Raw genomic sequence first — 25,495 nt, 5'->3', positions numbered from 1 at the left:
TTGTACTTTTTAAGAACCATCGGCTTTATGTACTCCCTTTCTAGAAAGAAGAATTTTATGGTACTGATTTGAGTGGAATATAGAAATATGCGATGTCCAGAGTGAATAAAATAAACAAAATAGCACTTAGCCAATTAGATAAATGCTTAACTGAATTTCTGTTACCTTCAGTTGGATGACTTTCCCCCTTCAGTTGGCTTTATGTGCGGGTCAGTCCGGGGTAAATACTTCTTTGCTTTTATTTCCTATACTGTATATCATATGAATAAATTTGCAGATTTTCAATGAGAGTTCTAATGAGAGTTGATTGGAAGTCTACATGCAAATGTCTGCCAGTGCCATTTGTACACAGGAGACGGGTATCTGCAGGTTTTGTGCCAGTCAAAGCTCAACGACAGATGCCCATTAATAACCGGCGAGCAACCGTTTGAAGAATGCGGAACAAATATGGGATGCGACAGAGTCATAGTCGGAGTCGCAGCAGCCATCTATGGAGATGTCCGATACCCATTCATGGGTGGCAGGCGGTCGCTAATTGCCGCCTGCCCGCAACAATGGGAGTCGCCGCAAATGGTAAATGACAAATATACCCATTGATTGACATGTGCAAATTGTAAGTAAATTATTTTATAAAAGTCAAACATTGTGACGGCTGCTATCGAAACGAGCACTTATCCGATCCGATGTATATACACACGCGTTATCAATTTGGGTTGACTGGGATTGGAGCCCACATATAGCCAAATCTGTGGCAGCTACGTGGGTCGATTGCCGCGCCGCGCCGCTCCCCTCCCCAGCACACATATAAATTCTGTTCGTGTGTGGATTTCAGTTTGATAAATCATGTGGCAATAGACCGCAGACGCAGTCGCCGTCGACGTCGCTGTGGCAGCCGCATGTGTGGGCAGTGTCCACTCTGGTCAGTGCAATAATTTTTCCAGTTGCAGTTTTTTTTTTTTCATACGGGGTATACGTGTGGACCAGGGTGTATAGTATTTTGTAGCAGCCAAATTGTTAAATAACTAAATCTGGATATAAGTGAGGCATATATTTGCCATTTGCCTTCCCACCAGAAAGACCCCTTCTGCATCTTTGGAACCCCAGTTAGGTTGATCTTAAAAAGGGGGTATATTTCCGTCTATATATATATCGCCATAACATTCGTACTTGTGTTCCTTTGGCTCTATTGCACAACTGTCATGGGTAGGGAAGCTGGTTGACAAGTGGGTGGAGTGGCGGTGTGGGGTGGGGTGGGGTGGGGTGGGTCACTCTGTCGGCAAATAGAGCCATTAAGTGGCCTGTGAGAGTGGGCTACTTTCGCTGCTCCCAGTCCAAAGGGAGTGCCTGCCTCACGATACTTTCATTAAGCAAATAGCTCGGACTCGGACTCGGACTCGAACTCGGACTCACTCAGACGCACTTGAGGGGCAGGCAGGCAGGCAGGCAATTGGCAGGCACTGCAGAAGTTTTCGTCGTCTATGTATTTGCCACAGTGGGTCACTCAGTTACCCAGTCAACAGGCGGTGCCACAGTCGTAGTCGTAGTCGTAGTCGCCTCCTCCGTCCGGACTCATATTTAATTTTATGCTGCGCCAGTAGGAAATGCATTTAAATTGCCACTAATTGCAATTTGCTGTGCGAAAATTGCAATGCAATTGAGAGTAAATTGCATTAAAACGCAAACAAATATACAATTTGCACCCATTTTTGATCAGGCAATGGTCAATCAGAAGCGCTCAAAAATACTCGTTCGTACGGGAGTAATCAATGCAAATGGCCAAGCCCCCACCCAGCCCCATTCCCATTCCCACTGCCATTGTTCCCCCATGCCCCGCTTTCTGCAGTTCATCAATCGACTGGTTGTCGCCATGGCATTTGCCGGTGGCGCCTCGTTTAATGACTGCACCTCTTCCCATCATCAATGGGGTATACACCATACACTGGTTGCAGTTCAATATTTGAACAGACATTTTATTACTGTGAGAGTAAACAAACTTTTCGAGAGGAAAAAGTAATTAAAACACATACAAATACATATATGAAATAATAGTTGTTTATGCTCTTTCGATAGGAAATTTAATACATGCCCGCACCAGTTTTAGACTTCATGATTTGTCCTTTTGCTGGATCATAAAACCATGGAAATCTGGTCTTAGTGCGTGTGTTCATAGCCTTGAAAAAGTTCCAAAAATCTCCTCTTATGCTAAATTTTCTTCTTTCACTTCAAGTACGAAATATTAAATGAATGAATGGCTAAACAATAAGACTTACAAACCATAGCTTTGAAGCCCCCATCGAGGGTACGACGTGCATGTTTTTGTTCATTGTTTCATTCAGACACTCCCTTCGTGAGTGGCATCCAATTGTCGTACCTATCAGTTGCATTGGTTTGCATAACGTGAGGCAATTAAACACAATTCGCGGCGAGACTCATCTGGCAAGCCATAAATTAAGTATCTAAGTTTCCCCCACTTGTCCGTCCCTGAATCATTTATCACTTTGTCTATTTCTCATTCCCGCTGGGAATGTCATCGTTGTTGCAGTTGCTGTGCTGTGCTGTGCTGTGCCACGCTCTGTTGATGCATCAGGGATGCGGCATCATGACAACACCGACACCGTCATGGCCTGCATTGGGCATCCTCGGGGCTCGGGAATGACGCAACTGCTGTTTACTGGCGCCAGTGGCAGTGCAACCAAGGTTGCAGCAGCAACTGCCATTTGGTCACCATTTGTGGACGGACGCTTTCCCTCTCTATCTCTCCATCTCTCCATCTCTCCATCTCTCTATCGCCATGTATCTCTGATGACCTTGCCCCAAAGCCTTGCGTCAACAGCACGAGACTGAGCGCCGTGCCAGCTATCGATTGAGAGGCTGCGTAATAAATGTTTCAGTGGCTCAAACGGGGGTTTTTTTGCTGGCTATCAAAGAAAATCAAGGTTGCAGATTTGTCTGAATCATTTCTTGGAAAAATGGTTCCATTATCCCCCTCTCTAAAGGGCATTCTGTCTGTAACTCTTAACCTTTCATCTGTGCGGCTGTATGCCAATCAATTTTCTCTGATTTAGTGACTCATTTCCACGGCAATAAGGTCCTGGGACTGCCATGCCAAGCCCATCCCATGACCTCCCCCGTTCATGTGTAATTTCGTGGTCATTTAGTGACTGTCGGGATGAGAATTGCGGTCAGGATAAGGCCAGCCTGATGCAGTCGTCCACCCTCTCATTTGGCATTTGCGTTTGGATTATGTTGTTGGCCTTTGATGTGTTGCAATGCCGCTTGCCGCTTGCCGCTTACCATTGCCATTGTTTCGGTTAATTAAAATTTGTGGTTGTGGCCTTTTGCCTGTGTGTCGGCTGCTCTCTCCCAGAGTGTCTGTATGTCTGTAAATTAGTGAGAACTGGAGGAAGCCGGCCTCAGTGCGTGCGTTTCTCGGTTCGAATTGAGTTCGGTCTTTGGCTGTTGCCTTAAATATTTAATATGCAGAGAGCTCCTCTGTAGCTCTGTGGCTCTGTAGCGGACGGGGCATGAAATTGACGCACTTGAAGCTTAGTCTGAGAGGACTGGGCCTGCTCCGACTGCGACTGCGACTGCGACTGGCAAAGAAGTTATCTGCATTCCAACAGAACCAGTTTACCTTCCTCATCCTCATCCTCATCGTCTCATCCATCCGCTCTTCTGGTTTCTGGGCTGGTGATTCATGCACCATCCACCAGACTCGGCAGCGTCCGCCTTTGGGCCGTTCGTTCTCCTTTGTTTCGCTCTGGCATCGCTTTAGAGGGTCGATTTTTGTCGCAAATTTCGCGCTGGTGATTCCCACGCCAAAGAACACAAATGCGCTTTACATAAGGCTCTTCTGCATCCTCTGTTCTCCACTCCTCTTCTCTTTCGTTTCGTTTCGTTTCCTTCTCGTTGCTCTTTGGACCAACACATTCCTTTGGCAAACGGGGCGTATGCGTAATCAGGCAACAGTCGTTAGCCAGTCGTTTGGGCCACCCCGAAAAACTTTTCGCATTTTCCAGCCACACGCATGCCAATCTTTTTATGACAAACTTCACTCTGCTTCACCATCAGCTTTCAGCACTCTGCCACAGAGCCACTCTGCCTCCTCATCCGCCAGCCTCCCTCCTCCCTCCTCCCTCCTCCATTCTCCGCGTAGTACGCAAAAATCTTGTTAAGCTCTAAGCCATGGCCAACTATTAAACTTGTTTCCTGTCTCCTGTTTTTTCCAGGGCAAGCGAGAGAGAGAGCTAGAGAGAGAGAGAGAGAGCAGCTTCAAGTAATTTTCTAGAATTTATGGCTGTGTCTCTGTGTCTCTGCGAAGGGATCTCGCAAAGTTTTTTCCTTCCAGCAACAAAGTTGTGGCCTTAAACTTTCGGCCACATCGACGGGCCCCGGCAAAAATTCCCATAGATTTTTACATATTTTTCTTAAGCGAAAGTTAATCTAATTTATATTTAAGTAAAGCTGAGTTATTTTTAAATGAATTGCTCAATAATGGAAGCGTTGGGTTTACAGTACAGGGCATATGTGGGTTCGGTATTTATTTGGGAGACAGATCTTTCGGTGCTTCAAAAATGATTTAGATCAACAAATTTGGTAAAGCAACAAAAGACTGGCAGACAGGTAGACGGACACGTTGCCCATAAAATACACAAATTTTCTATTGGATAAAACAGACTCCTGGCTGCCCACCTCCGTCCGGCAAAGTCAAAGACGATGGGACGATGGGATCGCGGCGATAAGGACGACACACGACAATGGCAGAAGAATTCCGCATAAATAAAAAATAAAACCTGGGGTATTCTTGTGTTTATGGATAATGTTTTGAGCTACTACTCGAAGAAGCACTCTCGCACACACACAAACAAAGAGAGAGAGAGAGAGAGAGAGACAGAGAGGAAAGTGAAGAGTCGCCGAAGATAAACGGCTTTTGGTGGAGCCTTTTGTGCCATAACAACTTTCACGCGTTCTGCCAACTCCTCGGAGCTCGAAGACCCCGAGACCCCAGACCCCAGAAAGAGAAGACAATGTTATCATAGGCCCATATTTGTGTGGCATGCGGCAGGAAGAACGGGGGGGCAGTGGCAGTGGCTGTGCCGCAAAAGAACTGCAAAACTCGTATTTAAAAAAGACCAGAGCGAAAAATGTTTTAGGTACCCAAAAAAATGAAAGAAAACGAAGCACACAAAAATTCCAGGCCAAAAGAAGCCGCCGCCCAAGCTCTTCACACACACACACACACACAGGCGCACTGTATCTTGCAGATACACAGATACTCGGTGGACTCTCTGCTTCATGCGCAGACGCGCAGGCACAGGCATAACTAAGCGTTGCACGAATTCGCGAAATTGGCCACCGCAGCAGCCACAGCCACAGCCACAGCCATAGCCACAGCCATAGCCCCACCAGAAGCCCAACAGCACACGGGGGCACACATATTGAATTTCATGGATTGCCCGCAAGAGATCGATGCTGACTGACCTTTTACTCCAGCCAGGGCCAAGCCAACCATTTCCGATCAGAGAGTTATTAAAAACCAAACCCAAACCGAAACCGAAAGCAAACCCAAACCCAAACCCAAACCCAAAGCTCAACTTAATTACAGAATATCTGTGGATGTGGAACTGTGGATGGAACTCCACTCCTCACTTTAGAGGAGAGGCGATGTGAATTGTGGAGAGCCTGTCGTTTATTTATAGAAAATAATGAATCGAACAGGTGAGATCCGGGCAAATGATAAGCATAGAAATTCCAGCAACAGGAATCGAAGGAAGCTCCTCTCCAACTGCAAGTTGTAAGTTTCTGTTGCTGTTGCTGTTGCAAGTTGGCATTGCGAAATCGAACGGCCGGGCCGGGGCAAAAAGCAATCCAATTTACTGATTTATTTCTTATTTTACTTTGACTATGCAGCAGCCAGCAGCCTGCCTTTCGCAGCATCAACTTCAGGAGGAGCCTCCGAAACCACAACGGAGGCAGTCACGGCAGCGGCTTCTGAGGCTTCGGCTTTTGGCTTCAGCTTCAGCTACAGCTACAGCTACAGCTACAGCTCTTTGCCCCAGCAACAGCCAACAGCTTTCAGCTTCAGCGCTGCTCTTCTTGCCCCATGTTGTTAGTGGGGCTTTGCTTTGATCTTGATGCTGGGCCTGCGACGCCTGACAACGATGACGAGGCACAGCCTCCATCCATATCTTTCTCGCTCTGTCCCGCTCTGGCTCTCTGGCCTTCTCTTTCTCAGCAAAAGGGGGAAAAAAAGAAACCCCCAAGAACCGAAATAAAAAAATTCAGAAAGGGAAACCCAACTCGGGATATAACGAATCCAGGCATGCCCTTTGAATAGATGAAAGAACTTTATGAAAAACTGAGAAATATTTCTAAAGGGTTTTAAGGATTTTAATAGAATGAAAATTATAGAACATAGCAATATGTACAGCTTTGTAATCTGTATAGCTGGACCATAAATTCCTTCTTCTGTCCTTCAGTGGCATTCAAAAAGAGTATCCCTGAACGGCGTGGAGGCAATCCTCAACAATTTTGAAGATTCGTGTAGGCAAAAGCTGCTGGCTGGCTGGCTGGCTGGCTCTTGGGCTGTTGCACAGATGCAGATGCCACGACATTATTTTTGCCACTTGGCCGATGGGAGCCGACAACAGCAGGCAGCAGGCAGCAGGCAGCAGGAGAGGCAGGCAGGCGGGCAGCATCGGCCACGACGATGACTTGGTTCGCATCTTTGTCGCTCATGCTTTATTTAAGGTTTCATGTATAAATATTTTTATTTATTGTGCAACACATTCGCACACGTTGCCACAGAGAGAGAGAGAGAGGATGCACGACTGCAACTGCAACAGAGACCGACCGACCGCCCGACCGACCGACCGACCGACCTCTGGGAGAGGCTCAGACGGCCACGGCAACGGCAACAATAATGATGATGATGTGTAAACTCGCGGTGGGACGCTTAATTTCTACCTTGGCCCCGGCTTTTGGCCATCGACTCGCCTTTGGGTAGGGCGCAAATATATATAACTACAGATATATGTATATATATACACACATTTATATTTGTATCTGTATCTTCCACTGCATTTATTTATGGCAGATAGTTCTCCTTCTCGATGGTCTCTCTGGTTCTGGCTCTGGCTCCGACTCTGGCTGAGGCATGTTGCCTGTTGCCAAGTGCAGCCGCCACTGGGACCTGGGGGCTAGTTTATGGGAAATGGGTTGCGGCAGGGGCAGGCTCTCCCCAATGATGGGGCAGTGGGAACTCCGGCAACGATACAAATATGAAGTGGATCATAAAAAGTGAGTGTGTGGGAAAGTGTTTCTGGGGTTCTCGATTGGCGAATGGCGAATGGCGAATGGCAAATGGAGGAAACAACGATAGGAAATGGAAATTGAATTCTGATGCTTAAATTATGCTAGAAATAGTGGATCGATCTAATAAGCGGAAAATCATGCAATGATCGAATTCTGGCATCACTACCATCCTATCCCCCCCCCATTCTCATCACCATCTCCATCATCATCATAGACATAGACATGGACATGGACATGGACACGGGTATGGACTGGTGCTATCATCAAGAGCTCAGAACAAAGGCAACAACAAAATCGATTTCATTCATACGCAATTGCGTTGAAATCTGTCAATGACACGTTCTGCACAGCCAGCACCGAGCACCCGGCACCCGGCACCCGGCATCGCTCAGAGACCCCAGAGGAGTCCCAGTTCCAATCCGTATACCACTGTCAGTATCAGTACGCGTACCAGGGGCCGGGACCGGGGACGGGGACGGGGTCGGGGCCCCCGAAATCCCTTCGAACTACTCTTCCAGCACCTGTGCAGGCACAGAGTCGGTCGTGTCCTAGGCAGTGGTGTGGCCCAAACAGGCGGCGGGGTGGGGTGTGGGGAGGCAGCCCACGGCCATTGACAAGTAGCTGTCAAGCAGAGGAAGGAAAGCGAAGGCAGGTCGCTGGAGGAAAAGAGAGAAATGGAGACCGGGCAGGTCGTCGCAGGAGGAAGCGAGAGAAGAACAACTGTCAGAGAGAGAAGCAGAACGAGGCATCATCAGGACCACTTTTTGACACAAGTAACTTTGGCTGGAAACCCTTGCCCCACGGCCATCGGGGAGCTGGGACCCGGGACCTGGGCTGTGAGAGGGTGTACCATACCACATCACAATGTGCCAAATCAAGCACAAAAATCCAATATCCTGCAATGAAATACAATTACAGGGTGCACGTGCACACACACAGCTCGATTCGGCGGCATACACACACACACACACACACCTAATTGGTAAAAGCCAGTACGGAATATCAGTTTTCTTGCAGTGTAGAGGGGATGTGATGGGGGGGGGGGGGGCTTGGATGGGGATACATTGATTGTTACATGATGAAGTGCTATCGATGTCTGTTTCGTTTGACTGATTTCCAGATTCGATGGAAAAACGAGTGACGACGCCCTCGACGGGCACTTGTTTCACTCTCTGTCTGTCTGTCTGTGTGCCAGTGTGTGTGTGTGTATGTGTGTGTTTGGAATTTAAGGCCATGGCCAAGACACTGAACTGCAAGTGCCGCCCAGGTCTTTAAAAGTGTTGTAAGAAAACCCAAGAGACGAGGCATTCAAATGGGCCTCTGCTGCCTGCTCGATGACTTCACACATTCCTCAAAGCCAGAAAGAGAGAGAGCCATAACAAGAACTTCCTTGAAGCAGCCACAACCTCCGATAACCCCCCCCCTTCCTCCTTGCCCAGGGGAGTGGTGTCTAAGCCCATGTGAAGAACTTAAACGTCGAACCAGTTTTTGGTGAATGAAAATCAACAAACCAAAAAGTTGCACAAACCCCAAAAGCAGTAAAGAACCAGAAAGAAAGGCCTGACTGTTCGAATGATCGAACTGTGGGATACGCTGGAATAACCATTATCCGGTATACCCAACATATCAATGGAAATGATCTGAACAATGGTATAATATGTAACAATAAAATAATAATAAATCTTGCTGTGCGTGTGCCATAATCATCATTCCCGCCTCTCCAAGGGGTATCAAATGAAGTACAGCAGCAGCAGGCAGAAGCTTGGCGGAGAACCAGGCAGAGGGGAGAGCGCGGGGGAGAGAGCGCAGCTAAAATATAATAAAAAGAAATTAAAATAAAATTCAAAAATGTGCAAAACGAAGGCTTACACTCTGATAGAGTCCGCAGAGTGGGAAACGAGGCGGCGGGAGAGAGAGCGAGAGAGCAGTGGGAAACGAGAACGAGAAATGCTGCATGCCAGGCCACAGTCGGCGGCGACAGAGGCCGAGGCAGAGGCAGAGTCAGGGACTGCAGCAGAAGAATCTCCATGGAACCTGTTGGACCAGTCACACACACACACACACACACACAGACTCTCGCGCACACACACTGTGTGAGGGGGAGAGAGGAAATGCCACCAACGTGTTTGTGCCTGTCCAGAGGCCCAGGATAAAAGGCAAGAGCCGGGCTGTGCTCCCTCTCTCTTGCTCTTTCTCTCCCGCTCTGGCTTTAAGGATTTCAAGTGTAAAACGCTGTCGCTTGTGGAATGTGCTCAAACACACAGACAAACACAAACATTTGGCCATATTTTTGCTTGCACTAAATCAAGCGTTTAAACGAAATTTGAGTTGGCCCCAAAAATAAGAAAAAAAGAAAACACAAAACAGGACCAGGCTTGGGATTGCACTCATAAAAGATCGGGAGAGGGGAAAGGAACAAACTTTATCGTATCCCCTCTTTGTCTCTCTTTACCACTCTTATAATTTATAGATGCCGTTTGCCTAAATTCGTTTAATTTCATCTTCCACACACTCACACACACGCTCAGAGAGTGAGTGTTTTACCTGTGGATCCAAAGAGAGACAAAGAAAAAGCTACTAAAAGGGTCTTCGTTTCGGTTTTGATACCCTTTAAGGGGGGGAATATGATGATTTTAAAAATATGTACATATGCAAAATACCTAATGTTTCTGAAGAGTTTCGAAGAGAGTACAAAACATCAAAGGACCAATCGCTATGGAAGGGTATCCAACACTTCGACCACCGAGGCTATACAAATTCTTTTGATTTTGTTATTTTTTCTGTTTTTTTCTCCTCTCATCGAACACCAGTGCCGATCGTTCCTGCCTTATAATTTATAACTTTATCTAAACGATGTGGTGTGGTGTTTAATTTTCGACTTTACCTTTTTCCTTTGCTCTTGTTTTTCGTTTCGGTTTTGGTGGAACTGTTGTTTCCGCCTCGCATGACTCACATTTTTTGTTGCTGTTTTTGGGGGGTCCTCTCCTCTTTGCTCTTCACTACTGTTTCCAATTTGAATAGGATTCCATTCCATTGGCAGAGTGATCCGATCCACTTCGTGATGAACATATCAGCAGAGGTATAGAAAGAAACAGAGACGAGACGAGAGGAGGGGAGGGGAGAGGAGAGGAGAACAAGGCCAAATGAGGGCGGGCGTTTGCCGCTCAGCTGGAAGTCTGACCACCATGAAGTCCCCTGACCCCTGCCAGCCCCCCTCCCTCCCTGACACATGGCTTGTTAATGAAGAAATAGATACCACGACACAGTAGGAGAGACACAGAAAGAGAGAGAGAGAGAGAGCGGGAGGGTGAGGAGGCAAAGAGAGGCTCAGGTATTTAACAGCGCCCGCGGGGGCGGTGTTGCCTGGAATGAGTGAAAGTCCCTTGCAAAATAAAAGAGTCGTGCAGTGCCTATGCCCTGCCGCACTGCCGCACTGCACCGCTGCAACAAGCCAACACCACGTGTAGTCCCAGACAACCAACACTCGCTGGCTCTCTTTCTCTCCAAGTGGAAAGAAAGGTGTGAAATAACAGTTACAGAGAGAAAATGAAAAAGAGAGAGAGAGAGGGAGAGGGAGAGAGTGGCTTGGGCGAGTTCATTAAACCGATCTTAAATGGAATGCGAAATAAAATTAGAACCCATTCCAGCCATCAATTAAGAGCAAACATGCAAATTCTTCTTCCAGCGGCAACGATGAAAGGCAGACGGAGCGGGAATAGAGCCGGAGCCCATTGGAAGGGGCGGTGGTATGTATTGATTGTCGTCGAATATTCAAATTGCAGCGATCCACATTTTTGTGTTTACAACAGAAGTGGAAGAATATCAATAAATATTTTAAAGAATTCAGATGATTCACCAAAGGGAAGGGGGATGAGAATGGAAATGGAACTGGGATCACAGTAAAGAGGGAAGTACTTTATGGCCAGGCGTTAAGTTCTCCTCGATGAGTTGATATTCCATGCAGGAGCTGCGGTAGCCGTTGAACAGGTCAATTGGAGCAGTCTATACATTCCATTCGAGCTAATTTCCTCCACTTTCCATTGCGCCAAGACCCACTGTACGAACATCTGTTTTGCCGGGTCATATTCGGTTTCGGCCGAGAGAGCATTCTGTTAAACGGGACTACTTCGGCTGTGTTAAATTAATGTGAATGTTAAAGTCCATGTCAGCTATTTCGGATGTTAAGCATGAACAAACAACATGTGAGAGAGTCAGTCAACAGCGAAAGAGCGAAGTTAACAGCGACAGCGAGAGAACACTTGCCTTAACAACATGAGTCCAGACTTTCTAGCAACATATCCGTAGTCAGCCGAAGCTCATATTTTAACGCAAAAAAGGTATGGACAACGATGAAAAAACGGCCCAGCAACATTTCAAGACCCCACGCACCTCACCTCACCGTGTTTGATCAACAATATGCTATGGTTGTTTACAAGCCCCGTCAACAATCATAGTATGTTAAGTGTTGGGGTGCATTTTACCTTGCATGCGTCGTATTTTCGGTGTCGTTTGGCCTGTGTTCCCTACCTCTTCTTGGCTTGCCGGCAACATGATTTCTAGCAACATGTGGACTGAAGGCGGGCGGTTTTCAAAGAACTGCGTTGCGCCACGAACGTGAATGAACATGAATGAACATGTCTGAATTTTCCAGCGCTCGGTTCGGTCGTGTTGAGCACCCGTTTGTCTGCGTTGCGTTCCCGCGTACGATTTGACGTAATTTTTTTGAATTTTTGCCGAGGCTATAGGCTGCTGGTTCGCTGTGGTATTTCGATCCGTAGAAATCGCTGGCAGACCGACCCCATATCACGCCGCTTTATAAATAATGCAAGTGCAGTCCGTCGCCCCGAGGGCAGTACGGGAAATCTATTTTCGCCAAATGCAATAAATCAAAGGCAAAAACAAAGTTAAAGCAAAAACAAATACAAAAACAAACGCAAATTAATCGCATATCAGTAATTTGTGCTACAAGCAATCGGAGTGCTATATAGATCATTTATATACGGTTATGTCATGGAAAATCATTGAGTGGATTTTGAACATTTCCTAGGGCATATATTGGGCATAAGGATAGTGGGAACAGTTAAAACAAAGCCAAAAGAAACAAAAATAACATTGGAAACGCGTGTCATTTTTTTGCAAACTTTTTTTTTGCGATATCAGCGCCGGCAGCAGAGAAACTTGTAAAAATCCCGCCCGCCCGACAGACCCCCTTTGGTCGTCTCTTCTTTTATTGCCCTCACGCGTTTTTTGTTTTTGTGCGTGCCGTGCTTGTGTGTTTGTTAGCCGGCAGTTTGTGAGAGTGTATTAGTGGAGGAAAACAGCTGTTTGTTGCAAACGTTACGCTCTCTCTTCACGTGGCTTTCCCTTGCTGGCTCGCTGTCACTCTGTCTGTCTGTCTGTGCCCCCGCCCCCCCGCGCTTTGAGTGCCAAGCAGTGCAAAAAGAAAAGAGAAAAGCTCTTCCATCCACACAATAAAACAAAAAACAGCATCCACAACATCCACATCAATATGGCGGCAGCGATAGCGACGACAGGAGCATCCTCCAGGAGGAACATCTGTGTGACGCAGCTCCTGCTCTTCGCCCTCCTCTGTGGCGGCATTGTGGGCCTCGTCGATGGCAAGCATTTGGGGGACCACCAGCACCAGCATCAGCACAGTGCCGCAACGCACCATCGGCGACGCCTGCAGCGGGACTCGCGCGCCAAGGATACAGCGCAGCAGCAGTGTGAGGCCGTCAAGGGGTATTTCGAGTCGATCGACATTCATTCGAGTGGAGTCTACAATGAAAAAGGTAAGCCGTGTGCAGAAAGCAATCCAATTAGGGGGCATACGATACACAAGTTCCCAAAACGAGCTCCCCAGAAATTCTGCCAGACACTGCCGCCTGTCTTTGCCAATCGTAAATTCTCCAATCAAGTAAAGGCACTTGTCAGCCAAAAGTTTTGGCGTCCAGCAACTGCAATTACTCTTGTGTCTCTCATCTTGGATAAGCCCTGGCACCCCCTGCCCGTCTACGTGCCAGTCGCAGTCCCAGGGGGAGGCAAGCCATGAGATGAGGCATATGCAAATCCATTGAACCCGACTGTCAAGTGGGGGTCGAAACTATAGAACGAGTGGCCCCAGCAGCAGAGCAGCGCAGCGCCATTTGGCAATTAGAAGAACATTGAGCAACGCCTCGGACAAAGTTTTTGGTGGCACCATCTCAGGTTCATTACATCGCGCAGATACAGATACAAAGATACTGCTCTTTGGAGGGTGGCGGCGTCATTTTTTATTCTGATTTGTCTCAAGAGGCGGGGGTGCCAACGTGGTATCAAGTGGCACGCATCTAAAAAACAAAAAAGAAAAAAAAATCTGTGTGAAGGCTGTGCCGTATATTTATAAGCAAAGATATATCGGCGGAGATATGTACATCCATAAGATGCAGAGATACTCGGTCGATGGCACAATTTTGTGTTTATGCAAAGTCAGAAATAAAACCCAAAACCACGAAAAAAAACCAAACAAAACGAACCAAAAAAGATAAGATCTGAAACGACCGAAAAATAAAGGAGAGCAAAAAATGTATAAACATCAGAGTATCGGAGTATCAGAGTAGCCGAGTATCTCGCATCTGTATCTGTATCTGTATCCGAGGAATGCCAAAGCAGAGATACTCTGTGGCGCTGTGTGGCGTGTAATTGAGTGAAAAATAATTATTATTGATTAACCGACCTTGACTTGGTCTTTACGCACAATTACAACACACGCACACGCACACACCCGTGAGATACAAATGTATCTATGGAGAACACCAACTAATGTAAAGGGATGGTAGGGGGTAGGGGAGGGGGGAAATGATGTTGCAAGTTTTCCCTCGTTTCGTACCTGTATCTGAAGAGAAGAGTTCTTGTTTCCCACACACGCAGGTAGAAGCAGTATCTATGGGATACAGTGCCGCCCGCATGGCTGTGAAAGATACAAGTGGAAGTTGGAAAGAATTTCAATTCGGCTAATGCCTCCGCAGTAGGCTCCGCCACCGTCAGATACACACGTTTCTTCGATCCGCACCTAGAGTACTCGAGTAGGAGTATCTTTATGGCTGTATCTGTATCTGTATCTCTTGTGGCTGTTGCTTTCGACATTTATTTACTGTTTACATAGTTTTACTCGTACTTTATTTATGTATCTGTATCTGGGCATCTCCCTGTATCTATTTTCTGTGTGTTTGCGTTACAATTTTTTTATGTGCTGTTTGTGATGCTAATCTCATGTCGAGTGTCATGCATACGATAAATGCTGCCTGTGTGCCCCCAACTCCGACTCCTGCCCCAACTCCAGGTAGAGCCAGCGGCAGAGGCAGAGGTGCCTCGTCCGAGAGGCATGGAAGGCGCTCCACCATAAAATTCAATTTTAATTTAATTGCGCGCATCCCCCGACTACTAATTGAGTTGTATCTTTGTATCTTTTGGGCTGCAGAATAAACAAAAGACTCGAAATAGAAACCAGAACCAAGCTCCACATTAACATTAACATTAACACGAGACGTTGCTCCGCAACAGGAAGTACTGTAGCGTGTGGCATGTAGTGATGTAGTGTGGCCACAGTATCTTATCATATCTCTGTAGCTATATCTCTGTATATCTATGTATCTCCACCTGTGTGTGTGTGTATGTGTGTCGTCTTGTTACTAAATATTTAAGCAACTCGCAACTCGACGTAAAATTAGAGCAAACTATGAGATACCGCCGTATCTGCAGTCGCATACGTGATGTGCGTGTGTGTTTCTGCGGATAGATAAGTGAAAAAGTGCAAATAGAGGAAGGAAAAAGCGATGAAAACCGACTGACAAAGTTTTCCTTTTGCCTGCAGATTTCGAAGCACTTCCTTTGACTATTGCTTCTAGGCGGAAACACACCCCTTGCGAGTATCTATGGGATCCGCCATATGAATGAATGAATGCCAATTAAAAGTTTCAAGCGATGGAAATCCATCAAATAAAAAACGCGCTCAGACTGTAGGATCGTAAACCGAAAAACTTGTTTCTTGTTTCGCTTAAACCACAGTTCAAGATACACTCCATAAGTATCTGTGAGATAATTAAAAAAACAGTTTATAGATACGCGCATTGGCGGCAGTTGCAGTCCAGAGTGTTTTTTCGGGGCTAGATTTTCATTCGAACTTGCACTCGCGTATCTCCGTATCTCCATTCATCAATTAACTCGAAGTTTAAGTTCTTTTTTTCAGTTGGAGTTTAATTGCTGGCTTTCCCCCCACCCCCCACCCCTCTCTCTTTCTCTCTGTCCATTTCTCTCACTCTTTCACTGTCTGTGGCGATCAATTAAACTCCCAGACAGACGAAAAACTTAATTGATTTGAGACTCGAGCTTCGAGACTGGACTCGAGACTCAAGACTCGAGAAAAACTAATTACGAATTACGAATGGGTTTTAAGTAGTTTACAAAATGCTGCAGTCGTTGCGTTTTAATAGTTCGAAATGAGGTTTTCCACTTCGTTTTAACTTGGATTCTCTGTCCACCATTTCCCACGCCCAGATCCAGTTGGGTGGCGGAGTTCTGAATGAATAGATAAAGATACTCGCTAGGGTGCGAGTGGTGTTCATTAGTTGGGGATTAAGCGGCTGTGATAGGCTTTACTTGGAATAAAGGATGGCCCAAGCAGTGGTTTAGCCCTGCAAAAGTATCTTAAAAGTGGGCAAAACTGGCAGTGGAATATATCTTCTGGAAAGTATCTTTAGTACTAGAGCCAGCTGGCAGTGGACTAGATCTGAAAACTATCTGACATGTAGGAAAAAACGATGGAATATAGTATCTTTAATGAAGGAACGAAGACGAATGGAATGTATCCATCCAATCTTTCAATCAGTCATCAAAATGAATGCTAATTAATTGCCAATCGTCTGCATTTATGCCCAAAAATCAAGCCCAATCTACGCTCTTGCTTTCAATTTATTGAAATGAACTTCAGTTCCACCAAAGACGCACTCCTTCTTTCCGCTCGAAAGATTCCCAAACAGATACTTGCTTTGGATTTTATGGCCAAATATCTTCCATCCGCATGCCAGATATTACAACATTGCCCCCGAAAAACGGCGAACCGCGAACCCCCAACCATTTGCCGCATTTTAAGTACGTATTCTTGTTGTTGTTGTGTTTTATATTTGCGCTAATTAGTTTCAATTAAAATTAACGACGCCTACGATCTGCAAAGTGCTTGAACGCCTTGTGCACCCATCGATTTCACACGAAACCAAACCAAAAGATACAAAGATACAACAAAATCTTGCCTTCCTTGCCTCTGTATGGGATTTTTTCAGCGCTACTTTCTTAATGTTTGCTTTTTCTTACACTTTTTGACCTCAATTGGTGCGTTCATTGGATCGGTTCGTTTTTTAAATTTCAGTTCAATTTCATGGCGTCGTCGGAATGATGTCATTCCTACAACGGTTTGAATGTTCGAGCGGATACATCTGTTGGTTGTACAGATACTACGGCTATATTTGAGGGTTCTACGTTCTACGGTCTACAAACTCTCATTCATTTCTTAGGTGGTTCTCCTTTCCTCCATTCATTCAGTAGAACAGAAAAGTCATTTCTGGGAAGTGTACGCGCGACCACAAGTGACATTTTTATGATGTCTGAAATGTATCTTAAATTCATTCATGCTTTGAACCTGTTTTGTTTCTTTTCTTTTTGTTGTTTTTTGGGATGTACATATGTATCTTGAAGGTTGTTTTGCGTTCATTTAATTTGAAACAAGATACAAAGATACAAAGCCTCGCAATTAAGTGCCAAAGGAAGTTGTCAACTTGTTGGCCTTTTCCGCTCGTTGGAAATGGCTATAACGAGCAGCAGCAGGAGGAGGAGGAAGTGGGGGAGGAGGAAGTGGGGGAGGAGGAACGCACACGGAGGCGCAGGGGCACTCGATAAGAGTTGCACTCCATTCGATAAGACCGATCGTCTCCGATAAGATATCCACCGAATGGCAGCCCAAGGAAAATTGCTTCAATTAAATGTTTAGCCTTTTGTATCTGTACGGCCATAAAATGTGTGAAATTTGTATCTACCGCCAGAAGGCGGGCATGCACAGGTAGATGGCTAGATACATTTGTATCTCATGCCGATGTACCTGCTATTTTTAAACATTTTACAAGTGAATTCATCAAAAAAACAAACAAACAAAAGTGCAGACAGGCAGCAATTGTATCTGTATCTGTATCTAGCGGGGATACGATTTTCCACTCCTTTTTGACCGATTTTCAATGGTCAAAAACCCGCCTGTGCGCTGCTTATGCAATGATGTTGCAACAGCAGCAGTGGATGCCACACAGTCAAAGCATAATTTGCCGACGACTTACTTCTCTCTCCGTTCTGTTCTTCTGTTTTGGGTTCTCCATCATCTTCCATCTCTTCATTGTTTGTCCATGTCTCTTTTGTGCCGCGTAATCGTTGTTTTCCAATGAACACACACTCGAAAGATACACAGATACAGATACAGATACACAGGTATGGACTATGGAGTATGGCGTATGGAGTGCTTTTTGAGATACAAACGTCGCCGTGGATTCTTGTTGTTCTTTTTTTGATTCATGGATGCCAGAGCTCTTTCGTTTTTCGCTTTTCGTTTTTCTTTCGGATTTCTGGATTGTTATGTTCACGGAAAAAAGGTAAAGGTTAATGCCTAGTGAAGTGTGCACAGAATGGGGCACAGAATGTGGGGTCGGGGCAGACACAGATACACAGATACATAGCTAAATAGTTGGGCATTTCCGCTTCGAGTGGCGTTAGTTATGGATCCGAGCGTAATGGGCTTAGACGGGGGATCCACCAACAGAAACGGGTGATTTTTTTTTTGCTTTTTTTGTGGTGTTTTGGGACTATTTTTAGAGCTAGAAAATACACTTTTGATGATGATCTTTAAGCGCAAATATAAATGCATGTGAAAAAGTATCTAATGCATCCAGGCAGCAAAAGAGTTGCCCCACAATTCGTGGAATACTTCGATTCGTAGATAAGTAGATCTTGGGGCGCATTTTGTGGCCTAAAGGGCACTCGTAAAAAACCAGGAGATGCGCTTCTATCTTTCTACTCGCAAACCCTTTAGATATTAGTTATCTTAGGGTTTCCACTTGTACGGGCGTACGCCAGTATCTTTGCCACTTATCAGCACTGGCACTGGCTAAATATTTATCCAATTACTGAAAGATATAGCTACTCCCGTTGGCCCCCCTTCGCCCTTCTTGTTGTATTGTGTACCAACAAAAACTTCTCGTATTTACATGTCGCGCAATGGAGGTCGGTGGTCTGGCAGTCGCGGAGTAGAGGCATAAATCAATTATTTGCACCTAAAGACCATAAATCACTTTATGACGAGCACAAACATTGAAAATGGTCAGAAAGGAGATACAATATACAATATCTGTAGATAGAGATGGAGGTGGTGAGGGTGAGGGTGGGGACGGGGGCGGGGGCGGTGGAATGAAAAGCCTTCCATCTTGCAGCCAAAAGGCGAGCAAATTGCCTTTTGCTGCTTTTTTTTATCTTTGTTTTTGTTGTTGTGTTCTTTTGAAAGCCCGGCTAATACGAGTATGGCGTTGGCGGGGGTCTTGTCTTGTTATCGGCACAACAACAACAACAGAAACAACAATAAATATCTATGCACACACATCAATTCATGTGTGTGAATGATTTCTTTTGTTGTTTTGGAGTTTTCAGCAAAATGGAAAAAAATTACCCAAAAGGCACTTTGATTTCTTCTTTTGCTTGGTATTTTTTTTTGGAATTAGCCTAAGCTGTTTGCTTTTTTATACCCTTCCAAAGGGTATGTGTAGTGCTTGGGGTTCTTTTTAAAGTATTTGGAGTCTATTGGGGAAGGATTTTTAATCGCTTTTGAATAAAAATCTATTCCTTTCGGGTCGTGAAGGGGTAACAATTTCGGGCAGTTTTTTAGTTAAGTTCAGCATCGATTAAACAGGAGAATCGTATTTCAATTCGAAGCTTAATCGAGGCTTAAACCCTTCGAAAAGGCAATTACAAATATGGGGAAATGCATAGATGAAAGTGGGCTAAAAAGAGCATCAAATGCTTCGACTCCACCCATAGCCAAGGCTTGTTCCTTTCTTGTTATTGTATTTCTGCGCTTGTTGTATTTATTTATTTATTTTTTTATTTTTTTGGGGTGTTATTTGACTTTGACTTCCATTACTTTATGCTCTCTTTCATGCGGTGGGTCCCTCTGTTTGTCCGGTTCTTTATTCGTGTTTCTATTTTTTGTTTTTGTTTTTGTTCCCGCGATTTATGCGGTTTATTGACTTTGGGCTTTTTGGAGTTTTGCTCAGTTTTTAGTTTTTAGTTGTCTGTGTATTTTCTTTTTTTTTTGCACACAAAGCTGAAAACCAAATAAACGGAGAAGTAAATGCAAACAACAGCAACAGCAACAAAAAGTGTTAAATGTGCAAAAGGCAAAGAATTTGAGGATTTGGCATCACTCAAAATAATAGTTTGGCTTGAGAGTGTTCCCAGAAAACCTAAAAGGAAATGTAATTCGAACTTTCGGGATAAGCTCTCGATTTGTGTACCGAAATTCTGATGAACAAGCTTTGAGGGCGGCATTCTTGGCAAATAAAAATGTATCGGGTTCCATTCATAATTCTATGTTAGGTCTCAAGTTCCACGAGAACTATGTAGGGGAGAGTCGGAGGGTCTATAATTTCTAACACTATACTTAAATACCCCCAGCTGCTTGCTTGCTAATTAACTAATTCCCTGTATCTATTTGCCTTTCCTCCATTTGCAGGTGTGTATTCGAAGAAAAGAGAGCCCACAATGGACTGGTATCTATTGTATCTGTACTTAGCATACGTTTGTATTTGCTGTGCACACAGATATCGTGTCTGATATCGGGTGGGTAAGTTCTACATGGGTCCATCGAGACTTGGCTTGGCTGTCCGTGAGTCCATACGCGTAATATCGCGCTTTGTGAGGGGTTAACCGTGGAGATCATCAATCATTTAGAAACAAAGGCAAGAAATGCCACCAAAAAAAAAAAAAAAAAAGGCGAATCTCCCCGCCCCCACGCCACAGAAATATGAATATAAATGTGAGCACATCGGCGGGGGTTTTAACAGTAGGAAAATTTAATAATACAAAAAAAAACTTGCGAACGGGGAGCGACTGCTGTCTGCAACCCGATGCCCTGCCCCACCACCGGCAGGGGCACCACCGGCACCACCACCGTGTCAGCAGAACAGCCATTCACTTTTCATTATTATACAAACATATAACTTTCGGTTAAAATTATGCTAATCCGTTGAAATATGATTATGCCAAAAAAGAATACATAGAGGAATGACAACAGCGTGACGGTGGGCGGAGCGGGGCGTGGCCACCACACACCACACACCACACACACACATGGGTGTCGGCAGGTGTGCCCCAAAGAAACGAAAGAAACAAAAAATATGGGGGGATTTCGGTTTCGGTTTCGGTTTCTGGCTTTCCTTCCACTCTGCACATAATTTGATTGCTAATTTCGTTGACTGGGAAACACTGGCACTGCCACTGCCACTGCCACTCTTCTCTAATTAAATACATGACAGAGTTTTTCATATTAAATCATTTTCCATTTCCACTGGCAAGGGAGGGGGTGGGGGGGGGGGGGGGGTTGGAGCGGTGCTTCAAATGAAACTTTTTCAATTAAAGCCAATGGTAAGGCCGGCTGCAGGGGGGAATCCTTCCTCTCCGACCTTCAAAGCAAACAAATTTTGGAAAATGAAATTGCAGGCGAAAAAGTAATTTAATTAGGTTTTAAGACAAAAAAAAAAAATATATATATATATATAGAAATAGAAATAAACAAACCAAGAAATACTAAACCCAATATAGTAGAATTGCTGGCTGTCGTTTGCACTGGATGGATACCCTGTTGTTAAAGGGGGCTATCCATATAGCGGAAAGGGAAGAATCTGTGAAAGATTAGATCTAGAAAGAAAAGGCATCAGAACTGTGGAGCCTACGGAATGCTTTTATAAAGATAAGACGGCCATAGATCAATTTATGTAAACATACGAGTATATGAAAAAAATACCAAAAATATACCACAAAAATACCAAAAAATACCAAAGAAAAATCTGAAAATTCCATAAAATAACCATATTGATGCCATTTTCGATAGATTAAAGTGCATATGAAATACCAGAAAATCTAAATAAAATACCACAGAAATACTAGAACAAAAATACTAAACAGAACTTAGTTAAAATGTCACATAAATGTGAAAAATTCATGAATGGAAACCAGTTTCAAATTATTTCTGGGTCCTTCATCGGTGAAGAGTCCATAAATCTGCACATCTTAGAATAGGGGAAATCCCATATCGATGGATGGCCCAAAGTACGCCTCAAATTAGAGGGTATGCACCAGCCGTAATGGCAAACGTACCATCCAAATTGCAATCGGCATACCAGTGCCGGCAGACTGCAGAAAGAAAGAGAAAAGGCAACCCTTTCTTTTGGGATGCCACCGCCTCTTTCTGGCCCCCCCCTCCGCTGTCGTTGTCGTTGGCCACGTTCTTTGTCGCGTGTTTTTGGCTGTGAAAGTTTTATTTCTTTCTGACGCGCGGTGCCAGTCGCCAGAAACAAAAGACTGACCCGGTTCCCCTCTGCAGATACCTCCACCAGAAGGATGGACGAAGGACTTGGCCTAAAGGCTATGCGAATTGCAGCTGGAAAGGGGGCCGTGGAATCGCTGGATGTTGGCCAAGTGTTTGACTTCCGCCATTTGATGGCTGTTGTTTGGCCTCTAAATGAATTTTCCATCATCACAAATTTCAAGGAACCCGACGACTTTTCCGTCTCTGTGAAAATCTTTTATACTCCCATAACTTGGGAATTGAAAGCGTATTTTTTTATAGAACATTTCTCTCTCTCTCTCGGCCTCTGGTTGGATCTAAATTTCCCACTGAAGGATGTCAACGCGTCATCTGTGGTTCGGGGCCCGCCTTTGCGGGCATTCCACGGCCAACTGGCTGCGTCCGAGACCGCAACAGGTGATTGTGGCGGCCATGAGCTCCTCGAAGGGATGGAGACCTGCTGCCGATATCAAGCACAGCCTGCCACGGATTGCGGCAAGTAAAACTAAGCGAAGATCGACGAGAACTGCGGCCACGGCGAGTGAAGATCCGGCCAAAGATCAGCCGCCGCCTGGAAGGAAGATCCGCAAGAAGATTCATTGGACGACGCTGGGGCCGCCCACGAAACACCTCGCGAGTTTGCCGAGCTCTGGGTTTCTGGCGCCACTTCCCAGCCATTTTGGTGGACTGATTGCATATTTCTCGAACCATTCGGGAGGAGATGGAGACGTTCCTCCTCCTTCTGATGCTCCACCGACGCGACCAAGAAGAGGGTCCATTGCAAGGGGATTTCCAGTGACTCCGGGCATACGAGCGGAGGCTAGGCCGCCGAAGGCTCCACGATTTCCCCCCTCTGGACTGCCGTCTGTGCCATCGATTGAGCCGGAAGCACCTCGAGAGGCGCCTGCCACCGAGTTATCAGAGGAGTCACCGTCTAACCCTGAGGGGACTCATCCTGAAGCACCAGCAGAACAGTTTACAGCAGATCCGGAGGCAGGAGATGCCCCTCAGCCTTCCGAAGCCCCATCCAGCCCATCCGGAGATCCTCCTACTCCTGAAACTGCCGCAAAGCCATCTGCAGACCCGCCTACATTGAACCTCTACGGGCTGGAAATGGATATATATCCAGACTTAAGACCTGCCTCGGAGGAGTCGCCGAAAGTCGACTCTCCAGGAGGGGAATCCCCGAGAAAAGGAGCTCCAGATACTCCAAAGGCCAAAGAAAACCCAAGACCGCCGCTTTGTTCGGGAGTCACGCCCCCAAAAGGAACACGAACGTACTGTTCACCGCCAAAAAAACCAAAGGGTCCTTTTTCTGCACCCGAACCAACCCCAAAAGGTCCTTTGTTCCCGCCCAAGAGAGCTAAAGCTGCGCCAACGGAAAAGTCTGCTTCGAAGGGGAAGGGCGCATGCACTCCTGCACCTGCTGCCCCGAAAAAGGAGGCCAAGGCGGCAGGACCTCCGCAAACGTGCTCCAAGCCACCAGCCCCAGGAGGTCCTGGAAAGCCACCAGCCGCAGGAAGTCCTGGAAAGCCACCAGCCCCAGGAAGTCCTGGAAAGCCACCAGCTGCTGGAGGTCCTGCAAAGCCACCAGCCGCAGGAGGTCCTGCAAAGCCACCAGCCCCAGGAAGTCCCACAAAGCCACCAGCCTCTGGAGGTCCTGGAAAACCACCAGCCGCCGGAGGTCCTGGCAAACCGCCAGCCCCAGGAAGTCCTGGAAAGCCACCAGCTGCTGGAGGTCCTGGCAAACCACCAGCCCCAGGAAGTCCTGCAAAGCCACCAGCCGCCGGAGGTCCTGGCAAACCACCAGCCGCAGGAAGTCCTGCAAAGCCACCAGCCCCAGGAGGTCCTGGCAAACCACCAGCCACCGGAGGTCCTGCAAAGCCACCAGCCACCGGAGGTCCTGGAAAACCACCAGCCACCGGAAGTCCTGGAAAGCCACCAGCCGCCGGAGGATCAGGGAAGAACGAAGGCGCCGGCGCCGGCGGCACAAAGACACCGCCTCCCCCAACGGGAAAGGGCTCGAAGGGGCCACGCCTCATCACGCTGATGCCTGGCGATGGCATTGGCCCGGAGATCTCTATGGCCGTCCTCGAAGTGCTCGATGCGATGAAGGCGCCGCTGATCTTCGAGCCCGTGGACGTGACGCCGGTGATGAATAGCAGCGGCCAGACGACGATACCCGACGCGGTGATTGAGAGCATGAACCGCACGAAGGTGGGGCTCAAGGGACCCCTGATGACGCCCGTGGGGACGGGCTTCCGCTCCCTGAACCTGACCCTGCGGCAGCTGTTCAATCTGTACGCGAACATCCGGCCGTGCAAGTCGCTGCCGGGTGTGGAGACGGTGTACGGCGACGTGGATGTGGTGACCATTCGGGAGAACACCGAGGGCGAGTACTCCGGCCTGGAGCACACCCTCGTCAACGGGGTGGTGCAGAGCATCAAGCTGATCACGCGGAGCGCCTCCATGCGGGTCGCCGAGTACTGCTTCAAGTATGCAATCGAGATGAAGCGGAAGCAGATCACGGCCGTGCACGAAATCAACAGCATGCGGATGTCGGACGGACTGTTCATCCGCTGCATGCGGGAAACGGCCAAGAAGTACGAGAAGGAAATGACAGCAGCGGGCGTCAAGTACGAGGAGGTGACCCTCAAGACGGTCTGCCTGAAGATTGTCGAGGACCCCAAGCGGTTCGATGTCCTCATCCTGCCGAATCTCTACGGCGACATCATCTCCGACACCTGTGCGGGCCTCATCGGGGGCCTGGGTCTGACGCCGTCCGGCAATATTGGCACCTCTGGGGCAATCTTTGAGTCTGTCCACGGCACGGCACCGGACATTGCCGGCAAGGATCTGGCCAATCCCACGGCCCTTCTGCTGTCGACGGTGATGCTGCTGCACTACGTGAATCTGCCCACGTATGCGGACGCCATCGAGAAGGCAATCGTGAAGACCGTCAAGGACGACAACGTGCGGACCATCGATCTGGGGGGCAAGGCCAAGTGCTCGGAGTACACCCAAGCGTTGATTAAGAATCTCAAGTGATCCTGCAGATCATTCCAGGCTTTAAGAAATTTTAATTAAAATTATTGAATGAAAGGCAGAGGGCTAGAGGATTCTTTCGTTAGGGGCAACCACACAATACACAATACACACTTTCCAGTGGTCATACGAATCCTGTGACCCCATTGATGCCACATGCCACATGCAAACATCACAGAAGAAGACCGACCAACCGGCGAGAAAGAGGGAGAGAGCAAACGCCAGACCTGAAAATCAGCAGAGAGACCACACATCCACACTCGACACACAGCACTCCCTGTGGCAACTTCAGAGCCAGCCATCCAGTCTAACAGCCAGAACCAGAACCCAGTAGAACCCAGCAGAACCCAGCAGAACCAGTGCCAGTGCCAGTGCCAGTGCCAGAGCCCAGAGTCAAAGTCAAAGTCAGAAGAGTCCCAGAGTCAGTCAGTCTCTGAGAGCAGAAGGAAGGGCTCTCACCCGTCGCCCCCTGCTGCAAGTTACGTTGCATTTTTACATGCATGCTCA

General features: G+C 46.8%; 2 protein-coding genes across 2 annotated transcripts in view; both read left to right on the top strand.

Annotated features, from left to right (window-relative positions):
• The first annotated feature begins 11,938 nt into the window (after window positions 1–11,938).
• LOC108152519 (division abnormally delayed protein) overlaps window positions 11,939–25,495 on the top strand; it is a 71,439-nt gene continuing 57,882 nt past the window's right edge. The window contains exon 1 of the mRNA XM_017281916.2: window positions 11,939–13,106. Coding sequence (XP_017137405.1) covers window positions 12,824–13,106 — 283 coding nt within the window. The 5' untranslated portion in view covers window positions 11,939–12,823. The remainder of the gene's footprint in view (window positions 13,107–25,495) is intronic.
• LOC108152518 (nascent polypeptide-associated complex subunit alpha, muscle-specific form) lies at window positions 21,629–25,049 on the top strand. The gene has a single exon (XM_017281915.2). The coding sequence runs from the start codon at window positions 22,280–22,282 to the stop codon at window positions 24,989–24,991; it is 2,712 nt and encodes a 903-aa protein (XP_017137404.1). The 5' UTR covers window positions 21,629–22,279; the 3' UTR covers window positions 24,992–25,049.

Source organism: Drosophila miranda, chromosome XR, assembly GCF_003369915.1.
Source record: "Drosophila miranda strain MSH22 chromosome XR, D.miranda_PacBio2.1, whole genome shotgun sequence".
Taxonomy (NCBI): domain Eukaryota; kingdom Metazoa; phylum Arthropoda; class Insecta; order Diptera; family Drosophilidae; genus Drosophila; species Drosophila miranda.
The sequence above is the reverse complement of the archived record's forward strand: the minus strand, read 5'-3'. Positions and strand labels throughout refer to the sequence as shown.

What these genes read in the sequence shown, in the direction of transcription:
- LOC108152518 (XM_017281915.2), top strand. Translation starts at nt 22,280, where the DNA reads ATGTCAACGCGTCATCTGTGGTTCGGGGCCCGCCTTTGCGGGCATTCC.